This window comes from Octopus bimaculoides, chromosome 28 (genome assembly GCF_046866305.1).
Source record: "Octopus bimaculoides isolate indiv1 chromosome 28, ASM4686630v1, whole genome shotgun sequence".
NCBI classification, from domain to species: domain Eukaryota; kingdom Metazoa; phylum Mollusca; class Cephalopoda; order Octopoda; family Octopodidae; genus Octopus; species Octopus bimaculoides.
Window position 1 is genome coordinate 15,690,457 of NC_142955.1, and position 16,998 is coordinate 15,707,454.

The following is a 16,998-nucleotide window of genomic DNA, read 5'->3' on the forward strand; positions in this document are numbered from 1 at the left end:
ATTCCTCCATTCCTCCCTTTGCTTCAACATAGAACTGCACAAGAACAATTATCTGAAAAACAATGCCACCATATTCAAATACAAGGGGCTGCAAAATATCACTGGTTCTGGGCATAAAACAGCAAGACAAGCATTTGGGCAGCTGTGCTTTTAGTCATGTATAGAGTTAATAAGAGACACTGTGAGATCTTCTTTGCTGTGTCAAGACATTTATTGCTACTAAAATATTTTTTTTCACTCAAGCATTTATAATATTAATACAGTTGCTCTTCTCTCTGAATACATACATGTGTAGTTACCTGTCTCTTTGGAGAGAACATTTCCCAATGTTCTGCAATGTGAAGACAAAAGACTTGAAGTGTTTTGGATTGCAAGACTGTGTGAGAGAAAACTGTGATGTCATGGGAGAGAAATGTGTCCATATGGATGATGGTACATTTAATGATTCTGCAAAGAAAGAGGCTTGGAAATGCTATTAAAATTATTCTGCTTGGAAAGGCTATTAAAAGCGGAGAATGAATGAATGCAGGATAGTCTTGCAAATGTTGACCCAGCTATCAGAATCGACAGTAGCTTGGTAGATAAAGCAATTAAGGATATGAAGACAGGGAAAGCCCTCGGCCTGTCAGGAATTACTGCTGAGATGCTTAAAATATCTCACAGAGAAGGATATAGCCTAGTCATCCGTATACTTAACCAGGTTGTCCACAAAGGGGTCATACCCGACAATTGGTGTAACATCACAGTCAACTGCTACAAAGGCAAAGGTGACGCCTTAGATATTTACAGAGGTATCAAATTGCTGGACAGGTGATGAAAGTCACAGAAAGGGTCATTAGTCAATTAACTAGGGAATGAGTTAACATAGATGAGATGCAGTTCAGATTTGTGCCAGGCAGGAGCACGACTGATGCTGTATTCCTGGTTAGGCAACTACAGAACAAATGTTTCGTCAAAAATAAAACTCTGTGCCTAGATTTTCTAAACTTGGAGAAAGCCTTCGACAGTGTTCCCTACTCCCTTATCTGATGGTCAATGTGGAAGCTGTGGTTAGTGAGAGCAGTACAAACTATTTGCAGGGATGCTGCTAGTCAGGTGAAAGTTAGCAATGAGAATAGCAATGGATTCAGTGTACAAGTGGGAGTTTACCAAGGATCAGTTCTAAGCCCCATCTTGTTTATCTTAGTCTTTCAGGTGTTAACAGAAGAATTCATGACTGGCTATCCCTGGGAGCTTCTCTACACTGATGACCTTGTTCATATACGCTGGATCACTTCCTGACCTAGGGAAGAAGTTTCCCAAGTGGAAACAAGGCCAGGAATCTAACGACTTTAGGGTTAATTTAACAAAAACCAAAGTCTGTTTTCCTACTTACTAAGTAGGAAAACAGTCAAATCACAAGACCCTTCCAGAAGATGCAAAAGAATTTAGTAAGAACAAAAAGGGAGGTTTAAAAAAAAAAAGGATTTAGAGAAAGTAAATGATATAAATATAAGGGAGTTTTTTATTTGTAAATAAAAAAAAGGAAATTAAAGGGACAGAGTGAAATATTTACAATTTGCCCCACAAGAAATAGCAGCTGAAATGAAACAAGAACACATGGACTGGCAATAAAAGAAAACGTAACAGAATGTTATGAAATTAACAGAATCCAGATATGCATGTCCATGTCTCGTAATTATAGAACATCCCTTGTATAAATACCTTTATTTTTAATCAAATTAGCCATTTGATTAAATAGTTGCCCAAAGTTGTCAAAATGATTTATGGTTTCTCACCTGTATGAATGCACATCTGTATTAATTTAAGTTGAGTTTTGGGAGACCAATTTACAACAGATATCAGTGATACGTTTCCTCCGTTGTTTGAAAACACCTGTGTTTCATTCAGAGTGATAAGCTTTCTCTCTTCTATGAATGCATTTGTGTTTATTTAAGTGATCGTTTCGAGAGAATGATTTACCACAGACATCACAGTGATATGGTCTCTCTCCAGTATGAATGCGTTTGTGTTTAGTTAAGCTACTACTTTCAGAGAATGACTGGCCACACACATCACAGTGAAACGGCCTCTCTCCAGTGTGAACACGTTTATGTGAAATTACCTGTTGATTTTGACAGAATGATTTACCACAGATATCACACTGATATGGTTTCTCTCCTGTATGGATACGCGCGTGTGTACTCAAGGAACTTGCTGTAGAGTATGACTGACCACAAACATCACATTGAAATGGCTCCTCTCCTGTGTGAATGTGTTTGTGTTTAGTTAATTGATCATTTACAGAGAATGATTCACCACAGATATCACATCGGTAAGGTTTCTCACCGGTGTGAATGCGCTTGTGCTTATGTAAGGAACCACCTGCAGAGAATGATTGGCCACAGATACAACACCGATAGGGTTTCTCTCCTGTGTGAATGCGTTTGTGTTCAGTCAAGGCAGAATTTTGAGAGAATAACTTACCACACGTGTCACATTCATAAGGTTTCTCTCCAGTGTGAATTCGTTTGTGGTTAGTTAATCGATCATTTTGAGAGAATGATTTACCACAGATATCACATCGGTAAGGTTTCTCTCCTGTGTGAATGCGCTTGTGCTTATGTAAGGAACCACCTGCAGAGAATGATTGGCCACAGATACCACACTGGTAAGGTTTCTCCCCTGTATGAATGCGTTTGTGATTAGTTAAGACAAAATTTTTAGAGAATGATTTACCACAGATATCACAGTGAAAAGGCTTCTCCCCTGTGTGAATACGATTGTGTCTAGTTAAATCACTACTTACAGAGAATGATTTATCACAGATGTCACAGTGATATGGTTTCACTCCTGTATGAATGCACTTGTGTTTAGTTAAGTTGTGTTTTTGAGAGAATGATTTTCCACAGATATCACAGTGATACGGTCTCTCTCCTGTATGACTACGTTTGTGAATTGTGAGGCTTTCTTTTCGAACAAATACCTTTTCACAAATATCACAACGGTGTGATTTCTTTCCTTTTTCTTTTGGCACCTCCCCATTAAAGTCAATACTTTCCGTCAGCATTTTACATCTCACACAATTCACTTTCCATAATTTATATTTTCTCACCACAATATGCAGATGTTTACACACTTCATTCCTAAAAAATTTCTTATCTCAGTCAATATCTGGAGATGCTGCAAACTCTTTTGTAATCCATGTTTAATACGAATGCAAAATCCTCACTGAAGAAGAATTTTTTTCCCAGGATATTTACCATTTTTGTATAAACAGGGATATATCTGTTCTGTGGAACAACTTTGTTTAGTCTTTGAAAGATAATAAATATTGATGACAAATCCAAAATCAAAGAAATTCTTTAATCCAATGTTATCCAGTAATCTGAAATAAGAGAGAAACAGCAGAAGTTAAAGAGGAGATTTAGTAAAACAACAGAGATTACACAGTGGAAGATTTTACAGGTTATATTCAGGATTATGTGAAGATATCTTTTATCTTTCACTTGTTGGACTTTGGCCATGCTGGGGCACAGCACTGAAGGGTTTAACCTTCAATAGCTATCTATCTATATATATATATATAATGATGAATGTAAACAAACCAGTGTTTGCTTTAGAAGCAGCGAAATGTGCATTGTGAGATACCAATAGGGTAATCTATTTTTAAATGCACAAACGATTATATATATATATATATATATATATATATATATATATATATATGTGTGTGTGTGTGTGTGTATATATAAACGCTGATGTATATGTACTGAGAGACAGAGAGAGTGGGGAGTGAGAGAGAGCTACCCAATCAATAAATCTACGTGTATTGCCATCATCATGCACCATATCATCCATCATGTATGTTATGAAGCTACTGAGGCTTGGAAACTATCTTGGTAAAGATATATCTTTATGGATAATTTTTTTTTTTTTTACCAGTATGCCCTAACCTAACCCTAACTCCATCAACACACTGAATACAACACCAACTGGAACTGTATGGAGAAAGAGAAAGGAGCTTTCAAAAGACATAGAAGTACAGCTAGAACCAGGATTAAAGAGTCCAAATGAAAATTCTATCAGTTATGTATGTCATTATGAATAAATAATTATTCAACTTGATAATATAATCGTGTATTATAAACTGTTGTGGTGGAGGTAGACGAGACACTAAACTGGCACCGAAGTAATTTACGGGTAGAAATGAATGTAGAGTGAAATCATCATCATCGTTTAACGTCCGCTTTCCATGCTAGCATGGGTTGGACGATTTGACTGAGGACTGGTGAACCAGATGGCTACACCAGGCTCCAATCTGATTTGGCAGAGTTTCTACAGCTGGATGCCCTCCCTAACGCCAACCACTCCGAGAGTGTAGTGGGTGCTTTTATGTGCCACCGGCACAAAGGCCAGTCAGGCGGTACTGGCCACGGCCACGCTCAAAATGGTGTTTTTTACGTGCCACCTGCACAGGAGCCAGTCCAGTGGCACTGGCAATGATCTCACTCGAATGTCTTTACATGTGCCACCGGCACAAGTGCCAGGAAGGTGATGCTGGGCACAGGTGCCATCATGATTTCGCTTTCGCTTGCCCCAACAAGTCTTCGCAAGCCGAGTTTGAATTATTTCAATGTTTTGGGTTTACCTCAGACAATCACTTCTCCAGGTTGTGTTAGGACATCGACGAAGAAGAAGCAAAATGACGCAAAGTCAAGATTCGAATACGTTTAATACTTCTGAAAACTTCGAAAGGCTTCCGACTTTTTCTGGTGATGTCACGTCAATGTCGGCTGATGAGGTTTCTATTCCTGGACAGGGCGATGCGGCATTGTTTTGGAGCGAAGTACTTTATCTTTGTAGCTACTTGAAAAGCGGAGACTTAATGCATCCAAATCACTTGGATATTCATTTTGTTGTGACTCCCATCAGTTCACTCAGCTTTCAAACCAATTTTTAAAGAAGAAATAACTTTGGTTGTCATGGAAGCAGTGAAATATCAACATCATCACACACAGTTATTTCCTGTAGCGGGAACTAAAAGTTAGCATCACTCAGGTTGTTGGCTACACTGGTGTACTTTTTGGTCCCGATCACCTGTGTTTCTATTCTACTCTCATACAAAAGGTTGGTTTATGGGACTACCTAAGGTTTCCCGTCCATGAAGGGTTTAGCTTTATCGCGTATGGTCAGATCCCAAAACCTGTTGAGGTAAGATTTCTGCCTGTCCCCAACACCAAAACTACCCTTTTAAAAAATTTTTTTCACCACCCCCGATTTTTCAGTTACAGGGAATACGAATCTACAAAAAGATTGGCAAAAATTGGCATTTTTAAATTACCCCACCCCTACTCCCATCTCCTAATTTTTTCAGAATCTTTTTTTTTTTTCAAAATATGCGGAAAAATACAGAGATTATGATTCTGAAAAAAATTTCCAAAAATCTTTCTTTTAACAACTTTTTTTTTTATATATATGCAGAAAAATACGGACATTATGATTTGGACAAAAATTTCAAAACATTTCTGTACATACGTTTAGGGTTTTAGGGTTAATGTTGGGGAAAAAATTCAAAATTGAAGAATTTGGGTGGGAAGCAGGGAAAATTTAACAATGCCAATTTTTGGTAAAAAAAATTTTTTAATTAAACAAATTTGGGAGAAAATGGCGGGTGGCGGAAGTCTTTCCCCTGTTGGCCCTAGACCTCTTGAAATTATGGAGGAGAAAAAAATATTAAACCCTTTATGGACGGGAAGCCTAAGGTAATCACATATACTGGCCTTCCCCATTTTTAATAAAGGCTGCTCTATTTCTTATAGTGTACCTCTTCTTTTGGACTAATGTTTTTTTAAAGATGATATATATATATATATATATAGACAGAGAGAGAGAGAGAGATAAACTTACTTGGAAATGGATGCGTGGCGTTCACTCAAATAATAATAATAATATATATATGCATATATGGGTACAGGACGCCACAAACCGTAAACAACATGAAATACAAAAACAAGTGAAACAAATGGAAAACAGGACAAGTAACATAAAGAATGACCCTTCATCAGTTGTCAGCTGTCCATCTACTCCTCATTTCGAGATGGACAGCTGACAACTGATGAAGGATCGTTCTTTATGTTACTTGTCCTGTTTTCCATTTGTTTCTCTCGTTCTTGTATTCAACACTTTTGTTTTCGTATTTCATGCTGTTTATGGTTTGTGGCATCTTGTACCCATATATGCATATATATATATATATATATATATATATATATATATATATATATATAAGGGTCAGGTTTACCAGTTAAATGTTGTCAAAGAAATGACGAAGATTTTTATAATTCCTAATCAATTGTTTTCAAATTCTTAACACAGAAGTAATTCTGCTTGCCGAAGATAAATATTACATTTATTTTCAGGAAAAATTAATAATCAACAAGGTAGGAACATTTAAATTTATACATTTTTAGCCAATGAAATAAGATCAGTGTCTTCACAAAAGGAAGTCGAAACAGCTGACAGGGTTGTCATGGCAACAACTAAAGTATCGTTGAAGAAAGGGACACTGAAAATTGAGCAGATTCTTTTGGAAAAGGAATTTAATGAAACAAAAAGAGAGGTTTAAAAAGAAAAAAAACTAATGAAATCAAACAATACAAACAAAGAAACATTTAAAAAAAAAAACAAAAAGAAAGTTAAAAAAAAAAGAATGAAATATTTTCGACTTGCCGCTAGAAATAGCAGCCGAAATGAAACAAAATCACATGGATTGGCATTAACCCTTTAGTTACCAACCCGGCTCTGGTTCTGAGTACAAATGTCTTGTTTTCATAAGTTTTGAATTAAAATCTTCCACCAAACCTTAGTCACAATTTATGTTCCTAACACTAGTTTAATGATAACGAAGTTAGTTTACTAAATTCTTTGTTATATTTAAAGTAATTGAAAGAAACACAGAGCATCTCAAAATATATACAGTAACGAAAGGGTTAAAATAAAACAATGCAACGGAATGTCATGAAATTAACAGAATTTGGTACATCGGATATGTACCAAAGTATTTTTTCGAAAGGATTAGGATTAAGGTTTGAGTGAGGGTTAGATTTAGGTGCACTATGGCGAAATTGGTTAGGGCTGACGTTTAGTTTTAGGGTTTGGCTTTCTAAGGCAAAATTGGTAACGTGGCATGCTATTAAGTTAGACAAGGCTCAGGCTAATTTTTGACTGAACAAAGATTAGTTTACACGCGCGCAGAATGCACATACATACATGGTGTAACGTATATACAAGATTAATGTTTATAAAATGAAAATGAAACGAAGGAGAGTAAAGAACGTGGTTTTATTGAACACATAAAGGTATGAATTAATACAATTGTAAAACAGGGTTTACGGAGATGTACTTGCATAGCAAGTGACCTGATCTGAGATCGTGTGCCGGAACGAAAACAATTGCAGCGTGGTAGGTGTTTATAAGTCATTTAAAATAACACACAAAATCCGTCAGATTCACTTCAACATTTAAATTTAATTTGTCAAAATATTTTTGTCGCTTTGAGACCGCGACCTGTTCACTGACAAAATTCTGTGCTGCATCTGGGTTAATTCTTTATCAATTCACTTAAACATGTAAAGAACCCATAGACCAGTGCCTCTTTGAAATCACCTTGTGATTTTATGAATCACAGCATAATTTCTTGGAAAATATGTAAAATGGAAGAGATGAGTACGCTCAATGCACATTCTTTATTAAATTTATCAGAAAGGGGTTTTAAAAAGGGGTATCATTTCTGGAGAATCTGTCTGTCTGGAACATTTCAGAAAATCAAGCAACATGACTAGACAGTCTGAGTTGATGCTCCCCATTCATAGCAAAGGACACATCCCAGTCTCTGAGTAGAATCGTTTGTTGGATACAAGATCTGACCAATGGTAAACCATAATGTTCCAAAGTGGCCTGGCACCAAAGGAGTTCAGGTCGCTCCTAAGGGCCTCAAACAGTGTCCATGTCTTGTAACATATAGAATATCTCTTGCATAAATATGTTAATTTTTAATTAAATTAGCCATTTGATTAAATGGTTTACCCAAATTATCGCAATGATATGGTTTCTCACCTCTATGAATACACATCTGTATTAAGTCATGTTTTGAGAGAATGATTTACAACAGATACCATATTGATATGGTTCCTCCGCTGTTTGAATACTTTTCTGTTTCATTCAGACATGATTATCAGAGAATGATTTACCAAAGTGAAATGCCTTTTATTTTTTATGAATGCGTTTGTGTTCATTTAAGCGATCATTTCGAGAGAATGATTTACCACAGATATCACAGCGATATGGTCTCTCTCCTGTATGAATGCGCTTGTGTTTAGTTAAACTACTTCCAGCAGAAAATGACTGGCCACACACATCACAATGAACTGGCTTCTCACCGGTGTGAACCCGCTTGTGTCTAGTTAAGTGTTGATTTCGAGAGAATGATTTACCACAGATATCACATCGAAAAGGTTTCTCTCCTGTATGAATACGTTTGTGTGTAGTTAATAGAAATCTTGAAGAGAATGAGTGTCCACAGATGTTGCAACAAAATGGTTTCTCTCCAGTGTGAATGCGCTTGTGCTTAGTTAAGGAACTTCCTTCAGAGAATAACCGACCACAAATAGCACATTGATAAGGTCTCTCTCCTGTGTGAGTGCGTTTGTGCTTATTTAAGGAACTTCGTACAGAGAAAGACTGACCACAGATATCACACTGATATGGTTTCTCCCCTGTATGAATGCGCTTGTGTGCAATTAAGTGGTCATTACGACAGAATGATTTACCACAGATATCACACTTATAAGGTCTCTCCCCTGTATGAATGCGTTTGTGTGTAGTTAAGGAAAATCGTTCAGAGAATGACCTGTCACATAAATCACAATGAAATGGTTTCTCTCCAGTGTGAACACGTTTGTGTTTAGTTAAGGAACTTCCTGTGGAAAATGACTGACCACAGATAATACATTGATAAGGTCTCTCTCTAGTATGAATACGCTTGTGTTTAGTTAAGGTAGAATTTTTAGAGAATGATTTTCCACAGAAATCACACTGATATGGTTTCCCTCCAGTATGAATACGCTTGTGCTTAATTAAGATAGAATTTTTAGAGAATGATTTACAACAGAAATCACACTGATAAAGCCTCTCTCTTGTATGAATGTGCTTGTGTTTTGTTAAATTATTTTGTATAGAGAATGAGTGGCCACACACATCACAATGAAATGGCTTCTCACCAGTGTGAATGCGTTTGTGTTTAGTCAAGGTACTTCCTACAGAGAATGACTGACCACAGATATCACAGTGATAAGGTTTCTCCCCTGTATGAACACGCTTGTGTTTAGTTAAGTGGTGACTTTGAGAGAATGATTTTCCACAGATATCACACTGATACGGTCTCTCTCCAGTATGAATACGTTTGTGAACAGTCAGGCTTTCTTTTCGAGTAAATGACTTTTTACAGATATCACAGTTGTGAGATGGTTTCCCTATATCTTTTGGCACCTCCCCATTAAAGTCAACACTTTCCGTCAGCATTTTACATTTCACACTGTCCTCACACAATTCCCTTTCCATAATTTATATTTTCTCACCACAATATGCAGATGTTTACACACTTCATTCCTAAAACAATTTCTTATCCTGGTCAATATCTGGAGATGCTGCAAACTCTTTTGTAATCCAAGTTTAATAGGAATGCAAAATCCTCATTGAAGAGGAATATTGCTGCAGTCACAAGAAATATTTCACACAAAATTTACCTTCTTTCTATATAAACAGGGATATCTCTGTTCTGTATAACAGCTTTGTTTAATCTTTCAAAGATGATAAATTCTTTAATCCAATGTTATCCAGTAATCTGAAATAAGAGAGAAACAGCAGAAGTTATTGAGGACATTTCATAAAGCCACAGAGATTACACAGTGGAAGATTTCACATGTTATATTCATGACTATACTCTTGTACTAGTTTCAGTCTTTTGACTGTGGTCATGCTGGAGCACCGCCTTTAGTCGAGCAAATCGACCCCAGGACTTATTCTTTGGAAGCTTAGTACTTATTCTATCGGTCTGTTTTGCCGAACCGCTAAGTTACGGGGACATAAACACACCAGCATCGGCTGTCAAGCGATGTTGGAGGGACAAACACAGACACATACATATATACGACGGGCTTCTTTCAGTTTCCGTCTACCAAATCCACTCACAAGGCTTTGGTCGGCCTGAGGCTATAGTAGAAGACACTTGCCCAAGATGCCACGCAGTGGGACTGAACCCCGGACCATGTGGTTGGTAAGCAAGCTACTTACCACACAGTCACTCCTACGCCTATGTGAAGATATCTTTTATCTTTTACTTGTTTCAGGTACTGGACTAATATTTAGATTTTTAAGAGACTGTCAGGCTCCGGCAATTTTGCGGAAAAAGTGAAAAATGAAGAAATGGGGAGCGGGGCGCGGGATTGAAATTTTGAAGTTGCGATTTTTGAAAAGTTCGTTTTCAGAATCGGTATCTCCATAACCTAAAACGTAGGATTCGGTAAAAAAAAAAACAAACAAATTTAAGTGGGGAAGGGTTCCGTTTACATATAGTCCATCTGGATCCCAGTCAGAAATACAGACTTAACGTGTGAAAGCTACAAATAGTGGCGGAGGTAAAGAACACGTACACCACCCATTTTCGGCGCAACAAAAGCTCGAACCTTAAACACCCGGGTGTGCGTATTCTTTACTTTCGCCCAAATAGTTTTATAAATCGAGTAAATAATCATTTTCTCCAAAGCGAAACTAGAAATCAGTTGTAAATAACTGATAATGATGATGATGATGATGTGACAACAGAAAAGACACCAAATAGTTTCGCGTATTTAGTTATGTCTTTTACGGTTGTTTTTACGAATTAAACTGAACAATTATCAGATTTTATAATTGTGCAATATAAATGGTTGTGGTGGAGACAGACTGGCGGCACACTAAACTGGCATCGAAGTGGGTGTGGAGCGAAATATTTCAATATTTTGGTCTTACCTCGGATAATTACTCGTTTTTCCTCTCCCAGGTTGTGTCAGGACGTCGACGAAGAAGAGGAGAAATAACAGAAGCTATTCACGACTCAAACAAACAGACATTCGCTTTCCGATTACCACAGGAGGAGGAGAAAGAGACAAGATTCGAACCCTGTTCGTTCTTCACAAATTTTTTAAACAAAAAGTGTGCCTCGTTCTGATCGTGCCACGGCTTCCGGATTTGCATAGTGACGTCACATCCGCTTTCCATTTCAACCAACAAACTGTGTCGTCTAATTACAGTTACTCTTTTACTTGTTTCAGTCATTTGACTGCAGCCATGCTGGAGCAGCGCCTTTTAGTCGAGTAAATCGACCCCAGGACTTATTCTTTGGAAGCCTAGTACTTAAGCTATCGGTCTCTTTTGCCAAACCGCTAAGTTACGGGGACGTAAACACACAACAATCAGTTGTCAAGTGATGTTGGGGGGACAAACACACACACACACACATATATATATATATACGACGGGCTTCTTTCAGTTTCCGTCTACCAAATCCACTCACAAGGCTTTGGTCGGCCCCGAGGCTATAGTAGAAGACACTTGCCCAAGGTGCCACGCAGTGGGAATGAACCCGGAACCATGTGGTTGATAAGCAAGCTACTTACCACACAGTCACTCATGTTAAGATATCTTTTATCTCCGACTCATTTCAAATACTGACACCACCTTAACAAATTGTTACACTGGCAACTCTCAACTACAACTAATAACATAACTGTGACACTATTTTCAAATTTCTAATCATTAATTAATAATTAAAAAAATGAATTTTTTTTTTAAGTGCAAAAAATATTTTGAGTTATTTTTTTAATTTTTTAATAGAAGTAATAAACTTGAAATAAAATTTTTAGCTTTAATCTGAATATTTTATTTGAAATTTTATCCTTAGCTGTAATATTTTAAGTGAAAATTTTCTTGTTCTGTACTTTACCAGATGTAATAAGCTGTCCTAAACTTTTCCAAGAGTAATAACTTAACTTGTAATTTTCCAAGTTTATAATCTTAAGAATATTATTTCTCTTGGTCGCATTTTTCCATGTAATAAATGTATCTGTTTGTTGTTCTCATTTCGGGAGAATGATTTATCAAAAATATCAGTGATATAGTTTGAGTCTTGTATGAATATGTTTGTGCTTAATTAAATTAGCCATCAATTAAACGATTTACCATATGGTTTCTCACCTGTATGAATGCATATGTGCTTTGTTAAGGTATTTCCATCAAGGAATGATTTACCACAATGAATTGACTTCTCTCCTCTGCGAATACATTTGTGATTAGTTAAGATACTTCCTGCAGAGAACGACCGACCACAGATCACACAATGGTGTGGTTTCTGTCCTGTGTGAATGCGCTTGTGGGCAGTAAACTGATTTTTTTGCTACAAATATCACAGTGATACGACTTCTCTTTTGTATGAATGTGCTTGTGTTTAGATAAGTGATCAGATCGAGAGAATGATTTACCACAAACATCACAGTGAAATGGCTTCTCTCCAGTGTGAATACGTGTATGTTTAGTTAAAGTACTTCGTTCAGAGAATGACTGATCACAGATACGACACTGATATGGTCTCTCTCCTGTGTGAAGGCGTGTGTGTTTAGTTAAGTTATCAGACTGAGAGAAGGACTTAGCACAGATATCACAATGATATGGTTTCTCCCCTGTATGGATGTGTTTGTGTGCAGTTAAGTGGCTATTTTGAAAGAATGATTTATCGCAGATATCACACTGGTAAGGTGATATTTTGGGTCTTACCTCAGATAATCACTCGTTTTTCCTCTCCCAGGTTGTGTCAGGACGTCGACGAAGAAGAAGAGAAATGACAGAACCTATTTACGACTCAAATAAGCAGACATTCGCTTTCTGTTCACCACAGAAGGAGGAGGAAGCAACATTCGAACCCGCTTCGCTTTCCACAAATGTAAAAAAAAAAAAAGTGTCTCTCTCTGATTAAAGCAGTTTCCGTCTGTGCCTGGTGACGTCATGTCCGCTTTTCATATCAGCCAATCGCAACAAATTATAAGTCAGCTGATGTGGTTTCGATTCCCGAGCGGTACGGTGCATTGTGTTCTTGGGCAAAATACTGCCTTTCCTGTCTCTGTGTGTGCACGTAATTATGTATGACTCTATGCATGTATGTACATAATTTTATATGTAGGTATGCGTGCATGTAGATGTATATATGTAGGTATGCGTGCATGTAGATGTATATATGGGTTCTACTAAAGCAGCGCGGACCCGAACGCGCAGTCGCGCTAGCTAGTCTTGAGTGGTTGATCCTAACCCTAACCCGCGTGTGCAAATGAATACGTGTTTAGGGTTAGGGTTAGGGTTAGGATCGACCACTCACGACTAGCTAGCGCGGCTGCGCGTTCGGGTCCGCGCTGCTTTAGTAGTACCGTATATATGTATATACATATTATTATTATCTTCTCGTGGAATAGTCCATACTGCTTCAACGGTCCCTGAATTCGGGGGTGTAATCTTGTATTTGAGGCTATATAGTAATAGATTCTTGTTAGCCAGATAATTGAAAGGAATATTTTAATCTCATTGAGGATGTTGAAGGAAAAAAAAAAGGAATTTAACTAGAGTCATCTACCCTTACATTAAGAAATACGCACGCGTGGGAAGAGAAAGGAGGAGTGGAGGCAGAAAGGGGAGGAAGAAAAGAAGATGTATGTGGGACAAGGGGTCAATGAGAGAAGAGCTGTGATGTGGTTAGGGATGATATCGACTGCCAGAAGAGCGGGCATGAAAGTATAGAGGGGTCAATAACCTTGAGTCATTTCAAGACCTTCATGGAACTATCAGCATGTCTAGGGAAGGTGTGAAGGAGTTTAGAGAGAAGCCAAGAAATTTTATAAAAGGGATCGTCAATTCCAGGGGCTATGGATTTGATTTTAAGTTTAGGTCCAGGTTGTGGATTTTCAGTGAGTGACGGAAAGAGAGGAGGCGGCTATTTTTGGAAGTCAAATTGAGTCTAATCTTCTTAAAGAGTTTTCTTTTGTGGCAAATGTTGGTCCGGCAGGCGTTGAGCTTAGCTTAAAGCTGACTAGGTGTGCATCTTCATATAGTGTGGTATCACTGAGGTGCTCGATTGCTTCTATCCGGTGTGTGTAAGTTTATGTCTTTTCAAAAGACTTCCCGTGATAAAGGATTTCCCACATATTTCACAGTGATACGGTTTTTCTCCGGTGTGACTTCGTAGATGGGTGACAAGGCTGGAACTAACAGAATATGATTTCCCACATATGTCACAATGAAATGGCTTTTCTCCAGTGTGACTACGATTGTGAATTACAAGACTGGAATTTGTGAAGAAAGATTTCCCACAAGTTCCACAATGAAAGGATCTTTCTCCACTGTGACAACGTTTGTGACTAATAAGATGAGATGTGATAGCAAACGATTTGCCACATACTTCACAAAGATAGGGTTTTTCACCAGTGTGTGTTGTTTTGTGCCTGTTTAAATTACTGTTATCAAGAAAGGATTTTCCACAGATTTCGCAGTGGAATGGCTTTTCACCAGTATGAGTACATCTGTGGATATTGAGTTTAGAATTCAGAGTGAAGGCCTTCCCACAGATTTCACAGTGGAATGGTTTTTCTCCAGTATGACTACGTACATGGATAAGAAGATGATAATTTCGAGTGAAAGTTTTCTCACATATTTTACACTGAAAGTTTTTCTGTCCACTATGTATCCCTTGGTGCCTTTTTAAGTGACCACTGGTGATAAAGGAGTTCCCACATATCTCACAATGGTACGGTTTCTCCCCCGTATGAATCCGTTTGTGTATGGTCAAATCACTGTTACAAACAAAACATTTCCCACATATTTCACAATCAAATAGTTTTTCTCCACTGTGTATTTTTTGGTGACGTACAAGATTAGAATTATCCGAGAACGATTCCCCACATATATCACAATGGTAAGGCTTCTCTCCAGTGTGTATTCTCCCATGCTTGTTTAGATCTCTTTTAGAGGCAAAAGTTTTCCCACAGATATCACATTCAAACGGTTTTTCTCCAGTGTGTATTTTCCGGTGAGCTACAAGGTTAGAATTGTCAGAGAATGATTTACCACAAACTTCACAAGGATAAGGCTTTTCTCCGGTGTGTATTCGTTTGTGTCTGTTTAAATCATTTTTAAAGATAAAACATTTACTACATATTTCACATTCAAATGGTTTTACTCCAGAGTGTATTTTCCGGTGAGCGACAAGATTAGAATTGTCGGAGAATGATTTCCCGCATATTTCACAGTGATATGGTTTTTCCCCAGTGTGTATTCTTTTGTGTCTTTCTAAATCACAATTAGAGACGAAATATTTTTCACACACCTCACACTGATAGAGTCTCTCTCCAGTATGAAGCTTTTTGTGTATTGTTAAATTACTACGATTAACAAACGGTTTCCCACATATTTCACAGTGGAAGGGTTCCGCAGTTTTGTGTATTTCTTTGTGTGTGAAGACTTCATGTTCTGTAAAGAAAGTTTTCCTACAAACATCACATTGATATTCAACAATATTTCCTTGCAACGATCTTTCCTTAGTAAATGTTTCGCCAAGTACAGGTTTTTCATCTCCTTCTATCTGTGTAACTGTATCTATATTGCTAAAAACAGTTGTGTTACAAGTCTCCAAGTGATTCACGTTCTCCATATTAACTCTTGAATAATTCTTAAAAAGCTGACGAATGTCTGAGTTAATCTAAAACAGTTCAGTTTCTTGCCTCAGATATTACAGATCTCTGTTTACATGTGTGGAACTGATGTAATGTAAATATACTTTCTACTTACCAGTAGAATGTTTGATGTAAAGTTCAAATGAAAAGTGAAGAAATGTGAGGTAAGTTCATTGATTTGTTTTTGATTAAAAGCCATTTCCCGTCCTGTAAAATAGGGAACAGCCAATTAACGATGTAAAGCTGTGATCAAATTAAATATTGAATCACGAAGGTAATCGAATAGCAACCCTGAAACATGTAGATCGCCCTATCTTATCGACAAACATTAACGTTCACCTTAACACGAGATAATTACTATATATAATATAATTAGATTTAGCTCAGTAAATTGATGAGACCAAGTACGTCGTATAATTAACAATTGTCTCCCCTGTTTGAAAACACCGGTGTCATAAGATAAAAGTCCCTGATATAATTTAAAACATTGAAAAAACATTTCTATATTTAAGAGATGAGGAATTATTTACATTATTTACATTTGACGGATATTTGTCCTCATCTTGTTTGTTGTTAACACAACATATGGCGTAGTGGTTAAGAGCGCGGGCTACTAACCCCAATGTTTCGAGTTCGATTCACGGCAGCGACCTGATTAATAATAGTAATAAATAATAATAATAATAATAATAATAATAATAATAATAATATAATAATAGTAACATCGTTAGGAATAAGAACCCAGGTTCGAAATTTCCCCAAGACACCTGACGAAGGCTGGAGGGTATATCAGCCGAAACGTTGTGTTAACAACAAACAAGATGAGGACAAATATCTGTCAAATGTAAATAATGTAAATAATTGAAAAAAACATCTTAAGAGATGATTTGACAGGGTCTCCTGAAATACGAATACACTAATCCCTCGACTATCGCGGGCGTTACGATCCAAAACCTACCGCGATAAGTGAAAATCTGAGAAACAGAAACGGTACTGTATATATATATATATATATATATATATATATATATATATATATATTTATATATATATTATTATTATATTCATAATTTGTATATATTTATCGATATATATAAATATTTGTTTTGCAAGATTTTTGATGTGAAATCGTGTGTTGAAACAGATGTTGTTGTACTTGGGATGGTCATATTGCCAGTTTAGCCAATAAAAACACACGCACTGTATATTT

The 16,998-nt window shown here is 37.0% G+C and overlaps 3 protein-coding genes across 3 annotated transcripts; all 3 read right to left on the reverse strand.

The window, feature by feature from the left end:
• Nucleotides 1–192: 192 nt before the first annotated feature.
• LOC106883482 (uncharacterized) lies at nt 193–11,246 on the reverse strand. Its single transcript, XM_089344510.1, has 3 exons — nt 11,050–11,246; nt 9,786–9,883; nt 193–3,367 (listed from the first exon to the last, which is right to left on the reverse strand). The coding sequence occupies exon 3, from the start codon at nt 3,047–3,049 to the stop codon at nt 1,883–1,885; it is 1,167 nt and encodes a 388-aa protein (XP_089200636.1). The 5' UTR covers nt 3,050–3,367; nt 9,786–9,883; nt 11,050–11,246; the 3' UTR covers nt 193–1,882.
• On the reverse strand, nt 7,305–11,246 carry LOC106883481 (uncharacterized). The gene is made up of 2 exons (XM_089344460.1): nt 11,050–11,246; nt 7,305–9,883 (listed from the first exon to the last, which is right to left on the reverse strand). The coding sequence occupies exon 2, from the start codon at nt 9,598–9,600 to the stop codon at nt 8,248–8,250; it is 1,353 nt and encodes a 450-aa protein (XP_089200586.1). The 5' UTR covers nt 9,601–9,883; nt 11,050–11,246; the 3' UTR covers nt 7,305–8,247.
• Nucleotides 9,518–16,749, reverse strand: LOC106883479 (uncharacterized). The gene is made up of 2 exons (XM_089344430.1): nt 12,850–16,749; nt 9,518–9,883 (listed from the first exon to the last, which is right to left on the reverse strand). The coding sequence occupies exon 1, from the start codon at nt 15,764–15,766 to the stop codon at nt 14,201–14,203; it is 1,566 nt and encodes a 521-aa protein (XP_089200556.1). The 5' UTR covers nt 15,767–16,749; the 3' UTR covers nt 9,518–9,883; nt 12,850–14,200.
• Between the last annotated feature and the right edge of the window lie 249 nt (nt 16,750–16,998).